The 24005-nt window shown below is 56.7% G+C and overlaps 1 protein-coding gene across 1 annotated transcript in view; it reads right to left on the minus strand.

Moving 5' to 3' along the window:
- The window catches only part of LOC136195392 (uncharacterized), a 36893-nt gene that overhangs the window by 9771 nt on the left and 3117 nt on the right, over positions 1 to 24005 (minus strand). The window contains exon 9 of the mRNA XM_065984712.1: positions 32 to 23985. Coding sequence (XP_065840784.1) covers positions 32 to 23985 — 23954 coding nt within the window. The remainder of the gene's footprint in view (positions 1 to 31; positions 23986 to 24005) is intronic.

The raw sequence follows: 24005 nt of genomic DNA on the forward strand, positions 1-24005 counted from the left end.
TATTCTAAGTACGTCGCGAGTTTCAACATACCTGAAACTCTCTTCCTTCTCCCGTACACGTACAATGCGTGTTTCCAACTCCGGTCGCAAAAGCTTCCGAACCGCAGCCGAAACACGCCGCCAATCCCGGCCTATTTCCGTAATTATTCTCCCTGCACGGCACGCAATCGCTCTCATTCCCCGCCCTCTCGAACGGCTGATAGGAACCGGCGGGACACGCGTACGGACGCGGCGACGCTTCGGGGCAATAATACCCGATCGGACAAACGTAGGATCGCGTCGTCGGATACCCGTTATCCGTCCCGTTGCGCGACGGTTCGTCGGACGTCGCGCCGGCGTGACAAACGACGCCGGGACGGCACGGATAGTAGGCGAGTCGTTGAGGATGATTGCAATAGTAACCGGGCGGACAGATGTAGCAAGTCGTTTCAAAAAGATCATTCGTCGCGTTTTCCGGCGACCAGTAGCCGAGCGGACAGACGAGCGGTTTCGCGGCGCCGCTCACGAGTAGCGGATCGCCGCACGCGTAACCGGGACAATAGTGCCCAGGCGGACACGGCGTCGGCACCGACGAATTCTCCGGGCAATAGAATCCGCCCGGACACGGTCGCTCCGTTTTCGATTGATTGCAATAAAATCCCGGCTGACAACGACGATAGAGCGACGAACCGGACGGACAATAGGATCCTTCAGGACACTCGTACCCAATCGTCGTCGCATTCGTATCGGGACAATAACGACCCGCCGGACACTCGTGGCACTCCATGACGTCACGAGCACCCGTCGACGCGCGATACGTTCCCGCCGGACACGGTTCCGGCACCATGACCGCTTCCTCGCAATAGTGTCCAATAGGACAAGCGCTCGTGTTATAGTGCGGCATGCCGCGATCTAAGCACCAGTATCCGGCCGGGCACGGCGTGCACGTGTTTCGATTCGAAGCGCCGATCGTATCCGAGTACGTTGCCACGGGACACGGCGTTTTCGTTTCGTTGTACGGGCAATAGAAGCCGGGCGGACACGGATGCGGATACGGATCGTCGCCCGTGCATATGTTCCCGCTCGGACACACGTGACAGTCGTCGACGCTTTTCGCTCCGACGATATTGATGTAGAGATCGCGTGGACACAGACGCGGTATTGTCGTTCCGTTCGGGCAATAGAATCCGTACGGGCACGGTTCGCCGCCCGTTTCGTTTACGCCGTCCGGCGTTGGTGAGAAACTCGCGTTGTAGCAGATGTAACCGGCGTAGCAAGAGTCGACGATTTTTCCCAATAGGCAATATTGTCCCGGCGGGCATTGATTGCATTCGCTCGCCGCTTTCAAACCGAACGCGTCGTCGTCCGTGTAGAAACCGTCAGGACAGAATGGCGGATAGCCCGTTCCCGCTGGACAGTATTTACGCGCCGGACACACAACGGGATTCGTTTCGTTCCATAGACAGAATCTTCCCGGCGGACATTCGTCGCAAACGGCAGCTCCGCTGCGAGAGAAATTCCCCGGCGGACACCCCAGTGGTATAGACGATCCCTCGGGGCAATAATGACCAGATGGACACTCGTACTCGCTAGGCTGAGACACTCTAATTTTCGCATCGCTTGGACAGTAGTATCCGCCGGCGCAAGGCCCACTTGGCGCCGCCTGACCACGCTCTTCGCAATACGATCCCGGCGAACAAGGCAGGCATTCGTTCATCGCTTTCAGTCCAGAATTCGGCGCTATCGTTCCCTCGGGACACTGACTCGCATTCCTCGTTCCCTCTTCGCAATAGTGACCAGGTGGACACAACTCGGGCGTAGCGCTGCGTGCTCCACCGCGACAAAGATAACCAGCACTGCAAATTCCGTCTGGGATGTCGAGTCCCGAAACGCTGCAATACTCGCCCGGTGGACACGACTTGCACTCGTCGGCACGCGCTAATCCAGTCACGTCAGAAAACGATCCGGCGAGACACGGAATGCCGCGCGAAGACGCGACGGGACAGTAGTGGCCTGTGGGACACGGTTCCGGGTTGACGATTCCTCGCACGGGACAGACGTAGCGTTCAGGACAGAGAAAGCATTTTCCGAGACCCGTTTGGTTGCTGTACGTTCCGTTTTCGCAGGGCGTCGGGCTCAAATCGCCGGCATTGCAAAAGAATCCGACTGGGCAAATGTAACCGGTAACGTTATCGCTGGGCGCTGACTGGAAGGCGCCGCCCGTGCATATATAACCGGGGTCGCATTCGGAAAGGTTCTTCGAGACGCCGTCGCCGATGCAGAAGAAGCCTGGATCGCACGGGGTGCAATCGCTTTGACGCGTGTTTAATGATTTAGCCGAGAATGTTCCGCGCTCGCACGGAATCGGATCGTCGCTTCCTTCGGGGCAGTAGTGCCCGGGTGGACACTCGCCTTCGGGCGGATTCGGTACCGTATTTCCGCCCTTGCAGAAGTAGCCGGAATTGCAAAGGCCAACGGGATGCGTGAGACCCTTTCGACTGCAGTGCATCCCCGCGGTGCAAATCGTACATTGGGTAGCGTTCACGAGACCAGGGACGTTACTGAACGTTCCCTCAGGACACGGAAACTCTTCAGCAAAGCGAGTTCCTGTTGGACAATAGTGTCCCGGCGGGCACGTCGAGTTTGTATACAAGACAACTGGCTCGAGTCGATTGTCGCAGAAATAGCCCGCCTCGCATATTTTACAGCTATTCGTCTGAAGTTCGTTTTGATAATATCCCGAATCACATCGAATCGGACTCGCCGAGCCGGTCGGACAATAATGCCCGAGCGGACAACCGTAATCGATAGGCGACGATACATTCTGTCCCGACGGACAATAGAATCCGTCGTCGCATTCACCCGACACGACGTTTCTTCCGTAGCCGCTGCAATACTTTCCTGCTGGACACGAATTGCAATCCGATTCGGAACGACCACCTTCGGTTTGGAGATACGTTCCCGGTGGACACGGATCGGGCAAAGAGCTTCCCATTTCGCAATAAAATCCCGACCAACATATATTCTGTCGCGGAGTCGTCGATCCGTTCACGCAAAAATAGCCGGCGTCGCAATACCCCGTCGGCAAGGCGAGACCCGACTCGTTGCAGTACATTCCGTCGGTGCACGTAATCGGTTCGTACGAGCCGGCGGGACAATATTGTCCCGCCTTGCATTGTCCGCCGCTGAGCGGTGAAGCGGGTCGCGGTTCGTTGGCGCCGCCGCTGCAATACCATCCGGCGTCGCAGTCCCCGATTGGTAGAGACATTCCCGCGTACGGACAATATTGCCCCGGGGTGCATCCGAAACAATGGTCGTCGCTATGACGACGAGTGAGATTATTAAACGTTCCTGGTGGACACGGAAACGCGTGCGCGTTCTCGGTTCGTAGAGGGCAGTAGTAACCAGTTGGACACGGCGTCTCCTCGAACGTGATCGATCCTTCGAGGCAGTAGTATCCCGCCGGGCAGTCGACGCATTCGCTTTGGCCTTCGTGACCGTTATACGTTCCGTTGACGCACGGCAACGGCGTTCCAGTCCCGTTGGGACAATAGTGTCCTTTGGGGCATATTGCGCCGATACTTGGAAAAGCGCCACACGTGAGCGAATCACCCGAACCACCGGACCCTTCTTCTTCTATGACAAGATCGCTTCCGTTAGAAACTGTTGGATTCGGAACGGCGATCGCCTGCGTGCAGTAATAGCCGCCGTAGCACAGTCCCGTCGGTTCGGTGAGAGCCGGTACGAGACAATAGCTACCGGGATCGCACGGCGTGCATTCTTCGACGACAGTTAGTCCGGTCGTGTTTCCGTACGTGCCGGCTGGACACGCCCTCCAATCTCTCCCCGTTTCCAGTGGACAATAGTAACCCCTCGGACATGATCGAATATTCAGCGAAGCGTTTGACGACACGATAGGTAGACAATAAAATCCCGCCGGACAGCTCTTACACTCCGACGTTCCGTTTCGATCCGTATAGAGTCCAGAGGGACACGGAAGCGGTTGAGGACTTCCGCGCGGACAGTGCCTGCCGTAAGGGCAGATGTAATCGACAGGCGACGACGTTTCCATGCCGTCGGGACAATAGTAGCCCGGATCGCAATCGCCCGTCGGAGTGACGAGACCCGTTCGAGCGCAGAATTTCCCCGCCGTACACGAAGTGCATTGCGGCTGGGCGGAAAGTCCGGTCGCATTCGAATACGTTCCCTTCGGACATTCGATTGGAGTTCCTCGACCCGTTGGGCAATAGTGGCCTTGTGGGCAAAGTTCTGCGTCGTTGCGATGCGATCCAATAGGACAATAGTAGCCGGCTTTGCATGATCCCGACGTTTGCGTCTGATTCGCGCCCGCGCAGTATTCTCCCGCCGTGCACGGTCGACACTCGGTGACGTTGTGCAGACCCGACGTCGGACTGTACGTTCCGCGTGGACACGAAACGGGAGAGTCGGTTCCAACTGGACAATAGAATCCGGCAGGGCAAACGTCGGCTCGAACGCCCAAACCCGGCGTCGTCGTATGCGATTGAGATCGACAGAAGTAACCGGCGGCACACTGATTCGACGGTTCGACGAGACCGGCACTTTCGCACGCGTCGCCGCCAGTGCACGGCGTACAATCGTTCCTCGCTTGGAGTCCCTCGATATTGCTAAAGAAACCGGAAGGACACGGGAACTCCTTCGCATACGTCGTCCCCGCCGGACAATAATGCCCCGCGGGACACGTGTAGTTCTGCGCGTGGACGATGGGACCGCGCAGGTCGTCGCAATAGAACCCGGCGGGACATTCCTTACACGTCCACTGACCGCGTTCGTTCTGATACGTCCCAGCGTCGCACGGTGTCTCCTTCTCGCTACCCGTCGGGCACTTGTGACCCGCCGAGCAGTTATACGACGACGGCGTCTCTGTTGTTTGACCGCCAGGACAGTAATAGCCTCCCGCGCATTTTCCCTTCGGACGCGGAAGTCCGACGGCGTCGCAATAGTACCCCGGCGTGCATTCGATGCAGTCTAGAACGCTTTCAGAGCCGGTGACGTTGAGGAAGTATCCTTGGGGACATCCTCGTTCGACGCTGCTTCCTTCCGGGCAGTAGTGGCCTTCCGGGCAAACGTTGCCTGTGATTCCGTCTATAGGTTGACTTACGTTCGCTCCCTTCGTGCAGTAATGTCCAGCCGCGCAAAGTGCCGTCGGTAAGGCAAGACCGGTTGTATGACAATAATAGCCAGGATCGCAAATAACTGGCGATTGGGATTTTTCAGGACAGTAATATCCCGGTTGACATAATCCGCCGTTGATCGAGTCCATCGGTTGAACGGCACCACTGCTGCAGTACCATCCGGCGCTGCAATTTCCCGTTGGTTTCTCTAGCCCAGTTCCCTGGCAATACATTCCCCCTGTGCAGTCTTTACAAGCGTCAATAGATTTGCTTCCAAGTAGTCGATTGAACGTTCCGTTGGGACAGGCGAATTCGTTTGGATCGGTCGTTCCGGCGGGACAGTAATAACCGCGTGGACACACGCCGCTCACGTAGGAAATCGTTCGCGAATAGCAGTAGTAGCCGGGCGGGCAAATATCGCATTCTTCTCGTCTCGATTCGTTGTTGTAAGTTCCGGGATCGCAATCGATCGGAGCGACGCTTCCATTCTTGCAAAACGTCCCTGGCGGACACGCGTTGCCGATGTTCGGATGAACGGAGCAATTGCGACTCGCAACACTCTCCGGATTAGGTACGGAGACGCCGGACTCGCAATAATATCCCTTCCAGCATAGTCCCGTTGGCTCGCGAAGACCTGGAGTACCGCAATATTTCCCAGCATCGCACGGCGTGCAGTCGGCCGCTTTTCCGAGCCCCGTTCGATTACCGTACGTTCCCGCCGGACACGGGATCCAATCCAAAGCCGTTCCTATAAGACAGTAGTAGCCCTGAGGACATGGTAGCTGATTTAGCGTCGCATTTTCCGCTGTTACGGAAAGACAATATTTTCCCGCGCGACACGCTTCGCACGTCGAAGCGCCGGGACGATCGGTGTACGTGCCGCCGGCGCATTGTCGCGGCGCAGCGCTTCCGAGCGGACAATGAAGTCCCGTTGGGCATTCGTAATCCGCCGGTTTGCTCGCGTTCATTCCAGGAGGGCAGTAGTATCCCTCCGAACAAGGCCCCGTTGGCTTTGTCAGTCCAGGCGTCTCGCAATATTTCCCGCGAGTGCACGGTCGACATTCGGCGGCTGACGTGAGATGAGTTACGTTAGAAAACGATCCTGGTGGACACGGTAGAGGATAGGGCGATCCCATTGGACAATAATGCCCTTCGAAGCAAATTTCTTCCGTAGCTGATGACGATCCTTCGGGACAGTAGTATCCAGGCGTACATTCTCCGCTCGTATTTGTCAATCGAACTGATCCGCAGAAGTGACCTTCGGTACAATTTTCGCATTGATCTCTATTGAATAGTCCTTCTTGATTGCTGTACGTTCCTTTCGGACACGGATTCGGCTCGTCTGTTCCTTCGGGACAATAATGCCCCGCTGGACAAACATTCGCATTGGGGCCCTCTTCGGGTGTCGACGATTTGGCTCCCGATCGACAAAAGTAACCAGGACTACACAAAGCGAAAGAAGAGTCCAGGCCAGCAAGCGGACAATAGTATCCAGGTAAACAGGGACTGCATTGCTCTTCTTCCCGTAGTCCCGTCAAAGAATTATACGTTCCATTAGGACAAGGATACTGCTCGGCGTATTTCGTCCCATTGGGACAATAATACCCAGTCGGACACTCGGTATTATTGAAATAGACGACAGGATTATCGCTGCTGTCGCAGTAGTATCCCTCCGGACACACCTTGCACGTCGACTGCGCTTCTTCGTCTTGATAGGTCCCAGAGAAACATCGTCTCGGCGCAATGCTTCCCTCGACGCAATAGTGTCCTTTCGTGCACGCAAAGGCGGTTCGACTTCTCTGCTGCGACGGACAGTAGTATCCAGGCGCGCACAAACCCGTCGGCACTTCCAATCCGCGTCGATCGCAGTAGTGTCCTTGTTTACACGGCAAGCAGTCGGACAACGATTCGTGTCCCGTTGTGTTTAGATAAAATCCTTCTGGGCAAGGCGTTGGTAGTCCAGACTGCACTGGACAATAATTCCCGCGCGGGCAAACGCCGCTGCTCGGACGCGGCGACGATGATCCACGCTCGCAGAAGTATCCCGCGTCGCACGGCGCAGTGACGTTGCCCTGACCGCGCGCATGGCAATAAAATCCCGCATCGCAGGCGATCGGCGCATACGACCCGACTGGACAATACTCACCCGCTTGACACTCGCCTCCGTGCGTGAGCGATTGCGGTACAGACGCGCCAAGCGTGCAGAACCAACCCGACGCACATTTACCAGTCGGTTCCGACAAACCGAATCCTTGGCAGTATTCGCCAGGCGTACAATTCGCGCAAGCCGATAGACTTTGGCTTCCAGTGCGATTATTAAACGTTCCTTCGGGGCATGGAAATTCCGTGGAGAAAGTCGTGTTGACGGGGCAGTAGTGCCCCGACGGACAGGCGTTTTCTTCGTAGGTCGTCGCCCCTTTGAGACAGTAGTACCCAGTCGGACAATCGTGACACGAACTCGCGTGCGTCGTATTGGAAAACGATCCCGCCGGACAGGCGATCGGATACGCGGTTCCCTCGGGGCAGTAGTGACCGACAAAACAAGGCCCAGCGACTTCTTCGTGATAACGACACGTCGACGATTGATTTTTCCCGACGAATGTTTCGGCACCGGTGAAGTTTTGCGTCGTTGGTTTATCCGTCGTCGCCGCGCTCCAGCAATAGTATCCCGCGCCGCACGAACCCGTCAGCGTCGTTTGACCTTCCGCTTTGCAATACATTCCCGCGTCACAAGGTGTACACTGCTTCTCTTCAAAGAGACCCTCTTGATTGCTATACGTTCCGACGGGACAGGCAATCCAGTCTCCTCCCGTTCCTGCTGGGCAGAAGTATCCCGAGGGACAAATTTCGTAGGGATCGCAGGGACAACTTTCGTAGGGATCGCCTGTAAAATTAAATGTCACTGGTAGGCAATAATATCCTTGGGGACAAACGTCGCATCCAGCGCGACCCGTTTCGTTCGTATACGTTCCCGGCGCGCAGCTGAGCGGTTCGGCGCTTCCTCTCGGACAGCGAAGACCTCGCGGGCAAATGTATTCTGCGGGTTTAGATATTTTCTGGCCTTCTGGGCAGTAGTATCCTGGATCGCATGCTTCCGTTTCGCTGCATTCGCCGCCGCTGCAGTAGAATCCCGGAGTACACGACTTGCATTGAGACTCGTTCTTTAAACCAGTGTAAGGATTGAAAGTTCCCGACGGACAGGGAGTCGGAATTTCGCTCTGCGTTGGACAGAAATTTCCCGTAGGACAAATTTCCCACGTTGGTGTAAAAGCCGATCCGTTGCAGTAGTATCCCGCGTTGCACGGCGTCGAAAACGCCGACAGGCCCGTCTGACCGCAATAGAACCCAGGCGGACAACCCAAACAATCCGACACCTCTCCTTTTCCCTCGAAAGGATTATACGTTCCGAGAGGACATTTCGTCGGCACGACGCTTCCTTCAGGACAATAGTTTCCACTCGGACATATATCAGCGTCGTCGCCTTGATTCGGCGTGGACGAATTAGCACCGCGCGCGCAGAAGTATCCCGCCGTGCAGTCACCTTCCGGATAGACGAGTCCAATTCGATCGCAATACTTTCCGCCGTCGCAAGGGAAACACGCGGCGAGACCGCTCTGATTTGCAAACGTTCCACTCGGACACGGATGTTCCTTGTCGAATTGCGTACCGGCTGGGCAGAAGTAGCCGGGCGGACACGACGATTCGTTGAAGTTGACGACGAGCGATAGCGTCGTGTCGCAGAAATAGCCGGCAGGGCACGTCAAACAGGACGATTTTCCCGTCGAATTTTGATACGTGCCGCGACGACATCGTTCAAACGAGCTGCTTCCCAACACACAGAAATGTCCTTTTGGGCAAACGTATGTTGACGGGTCTGGTCGATGTTGACGCGGTGGACAATAATAGCCTAGATCGCACGGTCCCGTTGGTTCGGTTAAGCCGTAACCGGCGCAATACGATCCACTGCTACAGCTTAGACAATCCGATTCGTTTGTATTCCGCGTGGCGTTGCTGTAAGTCCCAGGCGGACATGCCGTCTCGTTGACGCTTCTCGATGGACAGTAGTGACCGGCGTGGCACGCGTCGCCCGTTGCGCCGTCAGTAGGCGTCGACGTCACAGCACCAAGCGTGCAATAATACCCGGCGCTGCAATCGCCTGTCGGTTCAGCCAAATATTTCTGATCGCAGTAAAATCCGCCGGTGCACGGTAACGGATTCGAGGATCCTTCCGGGCAGAATTCTCCCTCGCGACAAAATCCGCCGCCGTCTTCCGTTCGATTCGGTCGCGCCGTCGAGCTTCCGCCGCTGCAGTACCACCCGTCGCTGCACAAGCCGCTCGGCGTCGCCAATCCTTCGTTAGCGCAGTATTGTCCCGGCAAACACGAAAGACACCCAGTCTCATTTCGTCGTTTCGTTTGATTATTAAACGTTCCCTTTGGACACGGTTTCGCGTACGGCGTCTTCGTACCCGCAGGACAGTAGTGGCCTCGCGGACAGAGCTGCGACGCGAACGTCACCGATCCAGCCAAGCAGTAGTACCCAGCCGGACAGACGAGACATCGACTCAACTGCAACGTCGGCGCAAAACTTCCCGGCGCGCACGGCCGCGGCGTAGCCGATCCTTCAGGACAGTAGTGCCCGACGGGACAGACGCCGCCTTCGCCCGCTTGCCCGTAGCTACAGTTCGTCGAATTCGAAGTAGATCCGTTCGTAGGCTTGCTTCTATCCATACCGTGCTTGCAATAGAATCCAGCCGCGCAGTTTCCCGTGTAATTCGTCGCCGCCAACGCGTCGCAATACTTTCCGCCGTCGCAGGCGCGACACTGAAGCACGTCGGCGAGACCTTTTTCGTTACTGTACGTGCCGCGAGGACACGATAGCCAATTGTATCCCGTTCCGCGCGGACAGTAGTATCCTTCGGGGCACTGCGCCGTCAGGAGACCCTCGACGCAATACCATCCCGCCGGACACGTGTAACACACCGCCGCTTGAGAATGATTCGTATACGATCCGTTTGAGCAGATAATCGGATCGGCGGTTTTTTCGGGACAGAAGTGTCCGATGGGACACTCTAAGCCTAAAGGAGCGGCGACTGATTGACCTTCTGGGCAGTAGTAGCCTGCATTGCATGGTCCTGTGGGCGCTGTTAAACCCGTATCGTTGCAGTAATATCCTCGCGAGCATTTCGTGCATTGAGAACTCGATTCGAGTCCAGGCGTGTTAGAGAAATGACCGGCTGGACAGCCGATGGGATCGACTGTTCCTTCGGGGCAATATCTACCAGGAGTACAGAGATTCGACACGTTGGAGATGGAGCCTGATAAGCAGAAATAACCCGGTGAACATGGACCGGTTGGTGCCGTCAATCCTGACGTTTCGCAGTAGAGTCCTTCGGTGCACGATAAGCACTCGCTTTCTTCTTTCAATCCCGTGAAATTGCTGAACGTCCCCGGCGAACAAGGCTCCGGCTCGATAGTTCCATTGACGCAAAAGTGACCGACTGGGCAAATATCGGCTTGAACGCCTTGAGCCGGATTAGGTCTCCTTGCACCGATTCTGCAGAAATATCCCGCCGAGCATTCGCCCGCGGGCGACGTCAAACCCTCGCGATCACAATACTTTCCGGCACTGCACGGCGTGCATAGACTCGACGCATTGAGTCCGAGACGATCGCTAAACGTGCCTACAGGACAACCGTACTGCGACCCGTATTCCGTTCCCTCCGGACAAAAATAGCCGGCCGGACACGGAGTGTCTTGATATCGAACGACAGCGGAGACGGTATTATTGCATACGAATCCAGCCGGGCATATTTTGCATAGAGCTTGACCGACTTCGTCTTGATACTCGCCGGGTAGACATCGTATTTCCTGCGCGCTTCCGCGCGGGCAGAAGTGACCTTTCGGACATATGAACGTTGGAGGATTCGACACGGCTCGTCCAGAGGGACAATAGTAACCGAAATCACAGTTAGCCGTCGGTTCCGTCAAGCCGTAGTCGTGGCAATACGTTCCCGGCGTGCACGAATGACAGTCGTCCGCTTTCGTATTTCCCGTCGCATTGGTAAACGTTCCTGGAGGACAATTCGTCGGAGATGAAGAATTCGACGGACAGTAGCTTCCTGGCGGACATTCGTCGCCTGTTAAACCGTCAGTTGGAGTCGCAGACGTCGCACCAAGCGTGCAATAGAATCCTTCTTCGCAAAATCCCGTGGGAACTTCCAACTGAGGTATATCGCAATATTGACCACTTGGACACGGTATAGCGAATGGAGATCCTTCTGGACAGTACTCGCCGGCGATGCAAGCATTTCCGCCTTCCGCTGACGTAGAATTCGGCTTCGGTGACGCTGATCCCCCGCTGCAAAACCAGCCGGCACTGCACGGTCCTGTAGGTTGATCGAGACCGTCGTTGAGACAATATTTGCCGGGAGTACACGCAACGCAATCCGCGCTGTCGCGCCGTCGCGTCTTGTTGTTAAACGTGCCCGCTTGGCAGGGGAATTCGTACGGCGATGTGGTCCCGCGGGGGCAGTAGTGGCCCACGGGACACGGCTTGTCAGAAAATCTCGACGACTCGGCGGGACAGTAGTAGCCTGCTGGGCAAGTACGGCATGCGCTCAATCCTTTTTTATCGGCGTAGGTTCCACCAGGACAGGCAATCGGATGCGTCGTATTTCCCGGGCAGAAATGCCCAAGAGGGCAAAGGCTACCGCGTCCGGTTTGACTACCATTGACAGGACACGTGATATTTCCAAAACTCGAATCTGTAGTTGCGTTGTTGTCGCCATTCGGATCCCGCCTGTCGACTCCGTATTCGCAGTAGTACCCTGAATCGCAGAATCCAGTCGGTTCAGTCGCGTTGAGTTTCGCGCAAAAGCTTCCGCCGTCGCACGTACGGCATTCAGACGAACGGGCGAGACCGAGATCGTCGCTGTACGTGCCGCGCGGACACGACTTCCAATCGAAACCCGTGCCGCTCGGACAGAAGAATCCCGCCGGACATCGAATCGTCGTCACGCCGCCGAAACAGTACCAACCCTCCGGACAAACGTCGCATCGCGCTGCGCCCGTGTGATTCACGAACGTGCCGTGTTCGCACGGCAACGGTTCGGATGAATTCAACGGACAGTGATGACCGACGGTGCAAATTTCTTGACGAGGATGCGACGATCCCGACGGGCAATAGAAACCCGGTTCGCATGGGCCGGTCGGTGACGTCAGTCCTTCGACGTCGCAGTAGTATCCTGGCGTGCATAATAGACATTCTGTCGAATTTTTGAGTCCTTCTGCTGGTGAAAACGTGCCGATTGGACATCCTTGTGGATCCGATGTTCCGAGTTCGCAATAGCGTCCGGGAGTGCAGATCTTCTCCTGTCTCGATTTCGAACCGTTCGGACAGAAATATCCTGGATCGCACAAGCCAGCCGGACTCGCCAGTCCGGTACGATCGCAGTAGAAACCCGGGTCGCATAAATAGCAATCGCTGCTTTTTTCAAGTCCAACGTCATTGCTGAACGTTCCGAGCGGACAATCTGTGGGCGTAACTGTTCCAATAGGGCAATATTTCGTTGCTGGACATATATCCGCTATGCCGGCTCCCTGATTAGGTGACGGCGATTCGGCGCCGCTTACGCAATAGTAGCCGGCAGCGCAGAAATCAACGGGATCAGTCAATCCTTCGCGATCGCAATACTTTCCAGCTGAACAGTCTGTGCACTGAGTCGCATTTTCCAAGTTCGTTCGATTGCTAAACGTTCCGATGGGACACGGATATTGCGTCGCATATTCTGTTTGGGGTGGGCAGTAGAAACCCGCCGGACAGTCTGAGCTGTTGTAAAAGACAACTGGTGCAAAACGCTTGTCGCAGTAGAATCCGCCTGGGCAGACTTTGCACACGGCGCCTCGTACTTCGTCCTGATAGAATCCCGATTCGCATCGTAGCGGCGCGCCGCTTCCGCGCGGACAAAAGTGGCCTTTGGGACACGGAAAATTCACCGGCGACCTTTGATGCTGTCCGCCGGGGCAATAGTAACCCGAATCGCACTTTCCCGACGGATCAGCGAGACCTTCGCTTCCGCAAAAGAACCCGCGAGGACACGACTTGCAATTCGCTTCTTCAGTGTTCCCTGTAGCATTCGAATACGTTCCCAATGAGCATTTCTTCGGTACGCTCGTCCCGTTGGGACAGTAGTGACCCTCCCAGCAAATGTCGCCCGTCACGCCGTCAAGCGGATCGGCGAAAATCGCTTCTAGAGTGCAGAAATAACCCTCTGCGCATTCTCCTGTAGGCGCGGCGAGTTTCTCCTCCGCGCAGTACTTTCCCCCGTCGCACGAGATCGGATTCGGCGATCCTTTAGGACAATAGAAACCGCGATCGCACGAGCCTCCGCTTCGAGACGAATTCCCCGGCGTCGCTGTCACCGCACCGCCTGTGCAATACCAGCCCTCGCGACAGAGTCCCGACGACGATGCTAATCCTTCGCCAGCGCAATATTCCCCAGCCGGACACTCCAAACAATCAATAATACTTTGTCTTTCCGTGACGTTATTATAGGTGCCTTCAGGACACGAATACTCGTTTCTTCTCGACGTGTTTCTCGGGCAGTAGTGACCGACCGGACAGGGGAATTCCCCGTAATAGATCGTCGCTTCGGGGCAATAAAATCCGCTCGGGCAAACGTGACATTCGGCTAAGCCGGTCGTATTAGCGAACGATCCGGCGGGACACGGACGCGGCAGCGTCGATCCGCGCGGACAGAAATGTCCCAGCGTGCACGGAGCTCCTCTTCCCGTCTGTCCGCCGTCGATCGGACACACCAACGTGTCGTTGACTCGTGAACTGTTATAGCCCGTCGGATCGGGTCGATCCATTCGAAATTCGCAATAGTAGCCGGGATCGCATTCCGCCGTCGGTTCGGTGAGATTCAAGCCGCGGCAGTACGATCCTCCGTCGCACGGCGTGCAATCGCTTTCGCTTTCGGCGCCCACTCCGGCCTTATACGTTCCTGATGGACATGAACGCCAATCGAAACCCGTTCCACGCGGACAATAGTATCCTTCCGGGCAGAGAGCGGTTTTCAAGCCGTTTATGCAATACCAGCCGGATGGGCACGTATAGCAAACGGACGCCTGTTCGTGATCGGTGAACGTTCCGTTACTACACGGAATTGGTAAAGCCGTTCCCTCAGGACAGTGATGACCGATAGTGCAATTAAATTGACTCGGATTCGCGATTTTCTGACCGGCAGGACAATGATATCCCGCAGCGCAATTTCCCGTCGGTGACGTCAAATTCAAACTGTCGCAATATTTCCCAGCCGAGCACGTGGTGCACTCCGACCAGGCTTTGAGACCTTCTAACGGACTATACGTTCCGCGTGGGCAAGCCGTCGGCTTAGCGGAACCCGTCGGACAAAAGAATCCAGCGGGGCAAACGCGATCCGTTCTCACGCGCGATCCGCCGGGGCAATAGTAGCCCGCCTTGCACGATCCCGTCACGTTGACGAGACCCGGCGTGCCGCAGTAGAATCCCGCTTTGCACGACGAACACTGCGAGTCGTTCGACAGTCCCACGAGATTGCTGAACGTTCCGATCGGACATAAACTCGGCTCTTCGCTTCCTTCCGGACAGAATCGTCCCGACGGACAAATATCCGCGTCGTCGCCCTGCGTCGGCGACGTGCTGTTCGCTCGACGTCGGCAGAAGTAGCCGGCCGTGCACGGGAGAGCGGGAGCCGTGAGACCGGTTAAGTGGCATAGGAAACCGGGATCGCAGTCGCTGCATTGATTTCTTTCGCGTAGTCCCGTCGAGTTGCTGTACGATCCTTCGGGGCAGGGGAAGTCGCGGTAGTGTTTTGTGCGTGACGGGCAGTAGTAGCCGGCTGGGCATACGGATTCGTTCAATTTGACGTAGTCTATCGAATTGTCGCAATAGTAACCAGCGGGACATGTTTTGCAGTCGCCTCGGCCGACTCGGTCTTGATAATAGCCGTCGGCGCATCGCTGAGGTTGACTTGACCCCGCAACGCAGAAATGTCCAACGGGGCAGATGAATTCAGCCGGTTTCGATGTCTCGCTTCCTTCAGGGCAAGAGTACCCAACCGCGCAATTACCTGACGTCGTCGTGGCGTTGTACTCGTCGCAAAAGTGTCCTGGATCGCATTGTACGCAATCGCTCACATCCTGATTATACAGATCGGGAGAATAGGTGCCAGGTGGACACGGCTGAGCGACAGCGGTCGCATTCCCGCAATAGAAACCAGCCGGACAAGGCGACCCCGTCACGTAATCAACCGGCGTTGCGGACGAAGATTTTCCAAAGCAAACGTATCCAGCACTGCAGTCGCCCGTTGGCACGGAAAGTTCAGCAAATTGACAAAACTGACCGCCGGGACACGGAATCGGCGCCCCGGAGCCTTCGGGGCAGTAATACCCGGGCGAACAACGACCGCCGTCGGTCGTCGTATTCGGCGACGACGACCCGGACGTGCAATACCAGCCTTTCGAGCAATTTCCCGACGGAGCGGCGAGTCCTGATTGATCGCAATATTTTCCGGGCGAACATGGAACGCATCCGGAAGCGTTCGTCTGTTTTTCGGAGGGATTGAACGTACCTTCGGGACAGCTGAATTGAATATCATATTCGGTTCCGTCAGGGCAATAGTGACCCTTCGGACACGGACGACTTTGGAATTCGGTTGAATTGGCGAGACAGTAGTATCCAGACGGACACGTTTTGCATTGAGATTGACGCTTGAGATCGTTGTACGTTCCAGGTTCGCAGCCAATGGGAGTCGATGAGCTCGCGGGGCAGTAGTGACCCTCGGGACACTCGCCACCTATTCCTGTATAGTCACCAAGTCTGTAGCATTGATCGCTGCTGGAATTCGAAGACCCGTTCGCATTTTCATACGGTGTCGGATTAGGTCTGTCGACGCCTGACGTGCAATAATAGCCCGGATCGCAGTTGCCGTCCGGCGAACTAAGACCGGCGACCTGACACACTCTTCCGCCGTCGCAATCCGTGCACTCGTCTCTCGCACCGAGTCCGAGACGAGGATTATACGTTCCCGCTGGACACAACTTCCAGTCTAATCCAGTCCCAGCCGGACAGTAACGTCCCTTCGGACACGGCTGATAAGCGAGCGAAGCGTTTTCTGGCGTGACGGGGAGACAATAGAATCCGGCCGGGCATTCCTCGCATAGCGACTGTTGCGTGCGATTCGTGAACGTTCCAGCGGCGCACGCCTGCTCCACGGCCGAGCCCGTCGGACAATGCATCCCAATGCGGCAAACTCCGTCGACGGGCTGTCGACTCGAGCTTCCTTCCACGCAGAAGAATCCCTCCGCGCATAGCCCTGTAACGTTCGCTTGGCCTTTCTTGTCGCAATAGAAACCGGCGAGACAGAGTCGGCAGTCGGCAACGCTTTCGCTTCGCACGTCGGGATTGTACGTGCCTTCGTCGCAGGCAGTCGGATCGGCAGAACCTTCGGGGCAATAGTGACCCGTCGAGCAATCTTTCCAGCGCGAATGAGTCGCTCCCGTGTCGCAATAATAACCGGCTTCGCATAATCCCGTCTCGTTGCTTAATCCGTATTGACTGCAATAGTATCCGCCGGTGCAATTCAAACACTCGTCTAAAGCTTTGATGCCTTTCGACGGATTAAACGTGCCGGGAGTACACTGATACGGCTCCACCGTTCCTTCGGGACAATAACGCCCCACGGGGCATACGTCGGCGTTGTTTCCTTCGCGAGGAGTCGGCGATTTGGCTCCGAATTTGCAGAAAAAGCCGGCATGACAAAGTCCAATAGGTTCGACGAGTCCACTCCCGTTGCAGTGTTTTCCGGGACTGCATTGCCAGCAGTGATCGACGTCGTATCTCTGCGTCTGATTTCCAAACGTTCCGCGCGGACAGGCGAACTGCGTCGCGTACTCCGTCCCGTTGGGGCAATAGAATCCAATAGGGCATACTTCGGGAGGCGAATATGGTATAATCGTTCCGTTATTTTCCGCCGGAATCGTATTGTCGCAGTAGAAACCGGCCGGACACGGATCGCACGAGCTTTGCGTTTCTTCGTCTTGATACGTACCCGAAGCACAGCGACTTGGCGACGAACTGCCTTCCTCGCAGAAATAACCGCGAGGACATTTGATCTGTCTCGAACTATTGGATCCTATGGGGCAGTAATAGCCCGCTTCACACAACGCAGTCGGCGTCGCGAGACCGTCAATGTCGCAGAATTCTCCCGAAGGACAAGCGTCGCAGTCTGATCTCTCCGTGTTTCCGATGTTGTCGGAAGCAGTTCCTTCAGGACACAGTTTCGGCGTCGAACTTCCCAGCGGGCAATAGCGGCCTCGAGGACATATATTTCCCGTTATTCCGTCCGTTGGATTCGGTACCGAAGCGCCGAGCACGCAAAAGTATCCCGCGCGGCAACGATTCGTCGGCGCTTCCAAGCCATCGGTAATGCAGTAGTATCCTGGATCGCACGCGGTTTCGTCGCTCGATCCGCGCGGACAGTACGTTCCGTTTCGACAGCGCGACCCGCCTTCTGTATCGAGATCGTAGGGATTCGAAACGACGGCTGCGCTGCGACAGAAGTGCCCAGCATCGCACAATCCCGCCGTCGCGTTCATTCCGTCTTGATCGCAATATTCGCCGGCTGAGCACGGACGACAATCCAACGCAGACTGACCGAATAAACGAGGATTGAACGTGCCGCGAGGACAGGCAAACTCACGATCGTACGTCGTTGCAATTGGGCAAAAATATCCAGCAGGGCACGGATAGCTCGTAAAATTGACGGCACCGGTTGGACAGTAATATCCCGCCGGACATACTTTACATTCGGCCAAGCCCTCTTCGTCGGAATAATTTCCAGCGGGACACGGCATCGGTTCCGTCGTGCCGACAGGGCAATAATGTCCGACAGGGCAAATTCCAGCGTCGCCGATCGGACGACCGTCGTACTGAACACAATCGTCTTCAGGAGGTGACGTCGGAGGTGACGTCGGAGGTGACGTCGTCGCCGTCACATTCGTGGGATTTTCCGTAGCATTCGCCGAAACGTTCGCCGTAGTCGGAATTACCGTAGAATTCACCGTCGAAACGTTCGTCGGTGACGCCGTCGTCATGGGAACAGACGTGGTCGTCGGAGAAGCCGTCGTCGGTAAGGATTTCGTAGGCTGCGCTCTGTCGGCACCATAACGACAGAAAAATCCCGCGTCGCATAACCCAGTGGGATCGGATAAACCCTCCTCGGCGCAATAGTGTCCTCCCAAGCACGCCTTACACGACGTGATGTTCGAAGCGCCTTCGTGATCGTTGAACGTCCCCTTGGGACACGGCTGAAAATCGTTACCCGTTCCTTCCGGACAGTAGTGACCCTTGGGGCATAGTCTCGGCTCTTGAAGCGCATCAGTGCAATAGAAACCGGGCGCACAAGTAATACACGCCGGTTGTCGCATGTCCGGTTGGTATTCGCCGTGTCGACACGGCAACGGCTCCGGGGTCCCCTCAGGACAAAAATGTCCGCGAGGACACGGATTCGATATCGGTTGCGAGACGTTCGTTCGTACGGGGCAATAGTATCCGGCGAGGCAAAATCCGCTCGGTTCCGTGAGTCCCGTACCGATGCAAAATCGACCGGCTAGACACGGCGTGCAATCGCTTTCCCTTTTCAAGCCTGACGTGTTTGAAAACGTTCCGTTTGAGCACGGTACGGGTAGATCGCTTCCGCGTGGGCAATACGAACCGGCGGGACATTCTAACCATTCTGCTACCGATGCTTTGGATCCGTTCGGACAATAGTATCCCGCCGCGCAAACGTCTGTGTAATTGTCGAGGCCTTGTTGAGCGCAATATTTCCCTGGCGGACAATCGAGGCACTCCGAAGCGGCTCTTAGTCCCAATCCTGGATTGTAGGTGCCGACTGGACACGGCGTTTCCGCCGGTGATCCTGCCGGACAATAGTTTCCGGCACGACATCGTCGATTCGACGGCGCGGAGACCGTTTGTCGAATTGGGCAGTAGAATCCTGCAGCGCACTCGCCTTCCGGTGCTTCCAAGCCCGGTTGACCGCAGAAGAAACCCGCCGTACAAGCGCTGCACTGCGACGCCGACGTCAAGCCGGTGAGACCATTGAAACGGCCGACAGCACACGGGAATTGCGTCGCGTAGCGCGTGCCCGCCGGACAGTAGTAGCCGCGAATGCAACTGTAGTTTCCATAATGTTCGATCGGTTCTAAGGAGTTGTCGCAATAGTATCCAGCCGGACACTTTACGCACGCGCTCTGCCCGGTTTGATTTTGATACTGACCCGACGGACAGCGCACCGGTTCGGCCGATTGTTGCGGGCAAAAATGACCGACGGGACACGGGAATTCGTTCGGCGCTCTCTCGCTCTGTCCGGCCGGGCAATAGAAGCCGGCGTCGCACGGGCCATCGGGACCAACGTTGCCGCTTCCGGCGCAATAGAAACCGCGCGTGCACGCGTGACACGACGTCTCGTCGCGATAGCCGGTGTCGTTGCCGAACGTTCCGTTGGGGCAGAGTCGATCCACGCCGCTGCCTTCGAGACAGTACGATCCAGCGGGGCAGATCACTTGGAGCGGACTCGACGATCCGAGAGGACAATAATACCCCGCTGAGCAATTTCCCGTTGGCTGCGAGTTTCCAAATCCGGCGCAATACTTCCCAGGATCGCAGTTGATTTGCACGGAACTTCGAGGCGGGCAGTAGAATCCGGGTCGGCACGTTCTCGTCGGCGGCGAAGGCGACGTTTCGCCTCCAGTGCAGAAAACGCCGCCAGGGCAAATTCCAGTTGGAAAAACGAGTCCCTTAGTTTGACAGTAGTAGCCACTCGTACAGGAGACGCAATCGCTTGAAGATTTCGCTTTCGATACGTTGTTAAACGTTCCTGCAGGACACGGGAATTCCATCGAATAGTTCGTTCCGACGGGGCAATAGTATCCAGCCGGGCACGGGAATTCAAATGGATCAATAGTCTGTCCGGTGCAGTAAAACCCGGCCGGACAATCGGTGCAGTTCTCGCTGCCCGAACGATTTGCGTACGTTTTCGCTGGACACGGTATAGGTAAAGACGATCCTTCGGGGCAGTGAAAACCGGGCGGACAAAGACCGCCGTAGCTGACGTTCCGCGTGAGAATTTCCCGACTTCCGTTGACGGAAAACGTCACGTCGCCGGGCCGCTCTTCGGGCGATCCTTCGCTGCAAAACCATCCAGGGGAACAGAAACCGGTCGGCGTTTCTTGATTACCGGCGGCGCAGTATTCGCCGCTCTCACACGCGACGCAATCGTCGACGCTTTCCGCTTTGAGAGACGGTTGATAAAAGCCGGGCGAACACGGCTGCGGACTCTCGCTTCCCTCCGGGCAATAATACCCAGGCGGACACGGACCGTATTTATCGATTTCATCCGGCGGCTGAGCTGAGCGAGCGTTTTCTCGACACCAATATCCAGCAGCACATTTCCCCGTCGTATTCGAAGCTCCTAGTACGGCGCAGTATTCTCCAGCTGGACAAGGCGAACAGTCGGACACATCAACGAGTCCTTCTCGACTTCCGAACGTTCCTCTAGGACACGGCTCGTAGTTGGCGCCCGTTCCGACGCCGCAGTAGAACCCGATTGGACACGGTTGCGGCTGGACGAAATCGGCGGTGCAATAAAACGAAGCCGGGCACGTGAAACACGACGACTGACCCGTGCTGTTCGCAAACGATCCCGCCGCGCAAACGGTCGGTGACGACGCGCCCACTTGGCAGAAGTGTCCCAGCGGGCAAATGCTACCTTGAACGCTATTCAACGGCCGACTCGTCTTGGAGCCCAACACGCAATAGAAACCGGCGTCGCACAAAGGCAATTCCAACTCTTTGCTCATATTCGATCGAGGGCAATAGTGACCGGGTGAACACTGCAAACACTGCGATCCGTTTCGCAAGCTAAACGCCTCCGAAAACGTCCCCGGTGGACAGGGGACTTCGAACTCGGTCCCGTTCGGGCAAAAGTGACCGGGACTGCATAAATTGTTATCGCCCGGCCCAATAGGAGTCGGCGTATCCGATCTCAAACGACATATATGACCGCCGAAGCAGTTCCCCTCAGGAAACGTCGATCCGCCACTTCGGCAAAATTTCCCAGCCGGACAAGCGGTGCAATTATCCTCGCTCACAAGCAGCGTTATATTGCTAAACGTCCCCGGCGGACAACGCTGCGGCTCTTCGGTTCCAACGGGGCAATAGTGACCAGACGGACATTTCTTCGGCGTATCCATGCCGACGTCGTCGCAGTAGTGCCCTTCGGGACACGTCAAACATTTCGAAGCGTTCCAGAACGGATTATACGTTCCAAAAGCGCATTTGACCTGATTGGCCGATCCCGTCGGCGCAAAGAAGCCCGGTTCGGCGGGATGTTGTCGCGCCGTTTTCGCGCCGCCCGTGCAGAAGAATCCCGGATCGCACGGCCCGCTGGGCTCCGGTCCGCGCGCGTCGGCGCAGAAGAAACCGGGCGTGCAATCGAAACAGTCAAAAAAGTCGACAGATTCGGAATTATTATTAAAAGTTCCCGGTGGGCACGGCTTGCTTCGAAACGAGCCGAGCGGACAATAGCCGCCGCGCGGACACACTTCGCCGGTCGCGCCGTCAGTTGGAGTCGACGTCGAAGCGCCGCCGTAGCACAAATATCCCGGATCGCACGGTCCGCGCGGACCCGGAAGTCCCGTCGAGTCGCAATAGCGACCGGGATCGCATAGCGTGCAATTCTCGATGTAATGCAAGCCGGAGGAATTGCCGTACGTTCCCTTGGGACACGGCGACGGGTCGCCGGAGCCGGGCGGACAATAGAAACCGATGGGGCACGTTTGCGGAGTCTCCGTGCCGTTGCGACAGAAACTACCCACGGGACACGTATCGCAATCGGAGACGAAGCGAGCCGCGGACGTGGCGCGGAACGTTCCCGCGGGACACGCCACTTGCTCGGGTCCATACGATCCAATAATCAAGTTCGATTGCCCGTTCGTGATATTCGTCGGACAGAAGTAGCCCGGACTGCACGGCCCCGAAACGGTCGTCGAATTCAATAAGCAATAGAATCCCTCCGTGCACGGATGACACCCGGAAATGAACTCTTCTCCCGTATCGGGATTAAATGTTCCGACGGGGCACGGCACTTCTTCGGGAGTCGCTTCGGGGCAATAGAATCCCGTTCGACAAGGAGTCGCGTCGTCGACTGACGTCAGCCCGGCTTTGCAGTATTCTCCACCAGGACATCTCTTCGTCGTATTCAAGTCAGTTTCAGTTGTCGTGTTCGAGTCGCAGTAGTGTCCAGCTAAACATTCGAGACACACTTCTTGCTTGGGAGGCGTATATAGTCCGAGACCGCATTCCTCTGGCGTTATAGTGCCCTTAGCGCAGAAATGCCCCGCTAAGCAATCGAGACAATCCGACTGATTTCCCGCCGGCGTTCCAACGGTTACCCCGTACGTCGTCACGTTTCCAGTTACGATCACTTCGGCACCGTACGGCATATACGTTCCCGCCGGACAGTAAATCGGCTCGACGGTCCCCTCCTCGCAGAAATTCCCCAACGTGCAATCGAGACAATCCAATATCGACGACTTTCCGAAATCCGGATTGAACTTCCGCGCCGGACACGGAAACTCGTACGCAAGACGCGTCCCCGCCGGACAATAATGCCCGGGCCGGCAAATCGCCGTCGGCGCGGCGCCGCCTCCGTCGCAATACCGCGTCGCCGGACACGTGGTGCAATCGTCCTGCGATGTCAGATTCGAACGCGGTGAAAACGTTCCCGGGGCGCAGGGAAAACGATCGGGCGACGGCGTACCGGCGGGACAATAGTGCCCCGGCGCGCAATCGAGCCACACGGACACGGTCAATCCCGTGGCCCACGTGCACGCTTTCCCCGGCGGACAGATCGTGCATTCTTCGGCGGCGGTTAGACTTCGCGAGCCGGTGTACGTCCCCGGAGGGCAGGGATACTGCGACGACGACACGGTGCCGTTCGGACAGTAGTGACCCTCGTCGCACGGCACCGTGACGACGGTCTGATTCGATTCGGGACAAGCGAAACCGGGCGTGCACGTTATGCAATTGAAAACGTGTCCCGTGCCGCCGTGGGGATTGTACGTGCCGGGCGGACACGGAACGGGCGCCGTCGACGGTCGCGTCGCCGAGCCGTCGGGACAGTAGAAACCGGGCGGGCAAATCGTGCACTCGGAGTTCGATTCTAAACCGGTTGGAGTCGTTTCGTTGACGCGATAGATGTATTTGCCGTAGAAGCCGAGCGGACAGGCGTGCTGCGTGCCGTCGCCCGTTTTCTCGGGGCAGAAAAATCCTTCAGGGCAGACGATCGGATCAGTCGTTCCCAGGGGACAGTAGAATCGCGCCGGACACGCCGTGCAGGCGCTCTCCAACGCCGTTTGAGTCGCGTCGGGGTTATACGTACCGGGGGGACATGGGAATTCGGTTGGAGATCGCGTTCCAGGTGGGCAATAGTATCCCCGCCTGCAGGGATTTTGGAATGGATCGATGACTCCCTCGCCTTCGCAGTAGTATCCCGCTAGGCAGACGAGACACGCTTCTGGGCCCGTGCGTTGCACGCCCGTCGCGTTTCCTTCGGTGACGTTGTTATATGTTCCCGCTGGGCACGGGTGACGCGTTTCGCCGTCGCACCAGCCGCCTGCTTCGCATTCGGCGCCCTTGGGAGTCGGCGACGTCGAGCCGGCGACGCAGATGAAGCCGGGCGAGCACGGCTGGCACGTCGTGCTGCCGTTCGAAGAATAGAAACCGGGAGGACATTCAATAGGCGAATCTTTAGAAAATATATAAATA

Source organism: Oscarella lobularis, chromosome 1, assembly GCF_947507565.1.
Source record: "Oscarella lobularis chromosome 1, ooOscLobu1.1, whole genome shotgun sequence".
In the NCBI taxonomy this organism is placed as follows: domain Eukaryota; kingdom Metazoa; phylum Porifera; class Homoscleromorpha; order Homosclerophorida; family Oscarellidae; genus Oscarella; species Oscarella lobularis.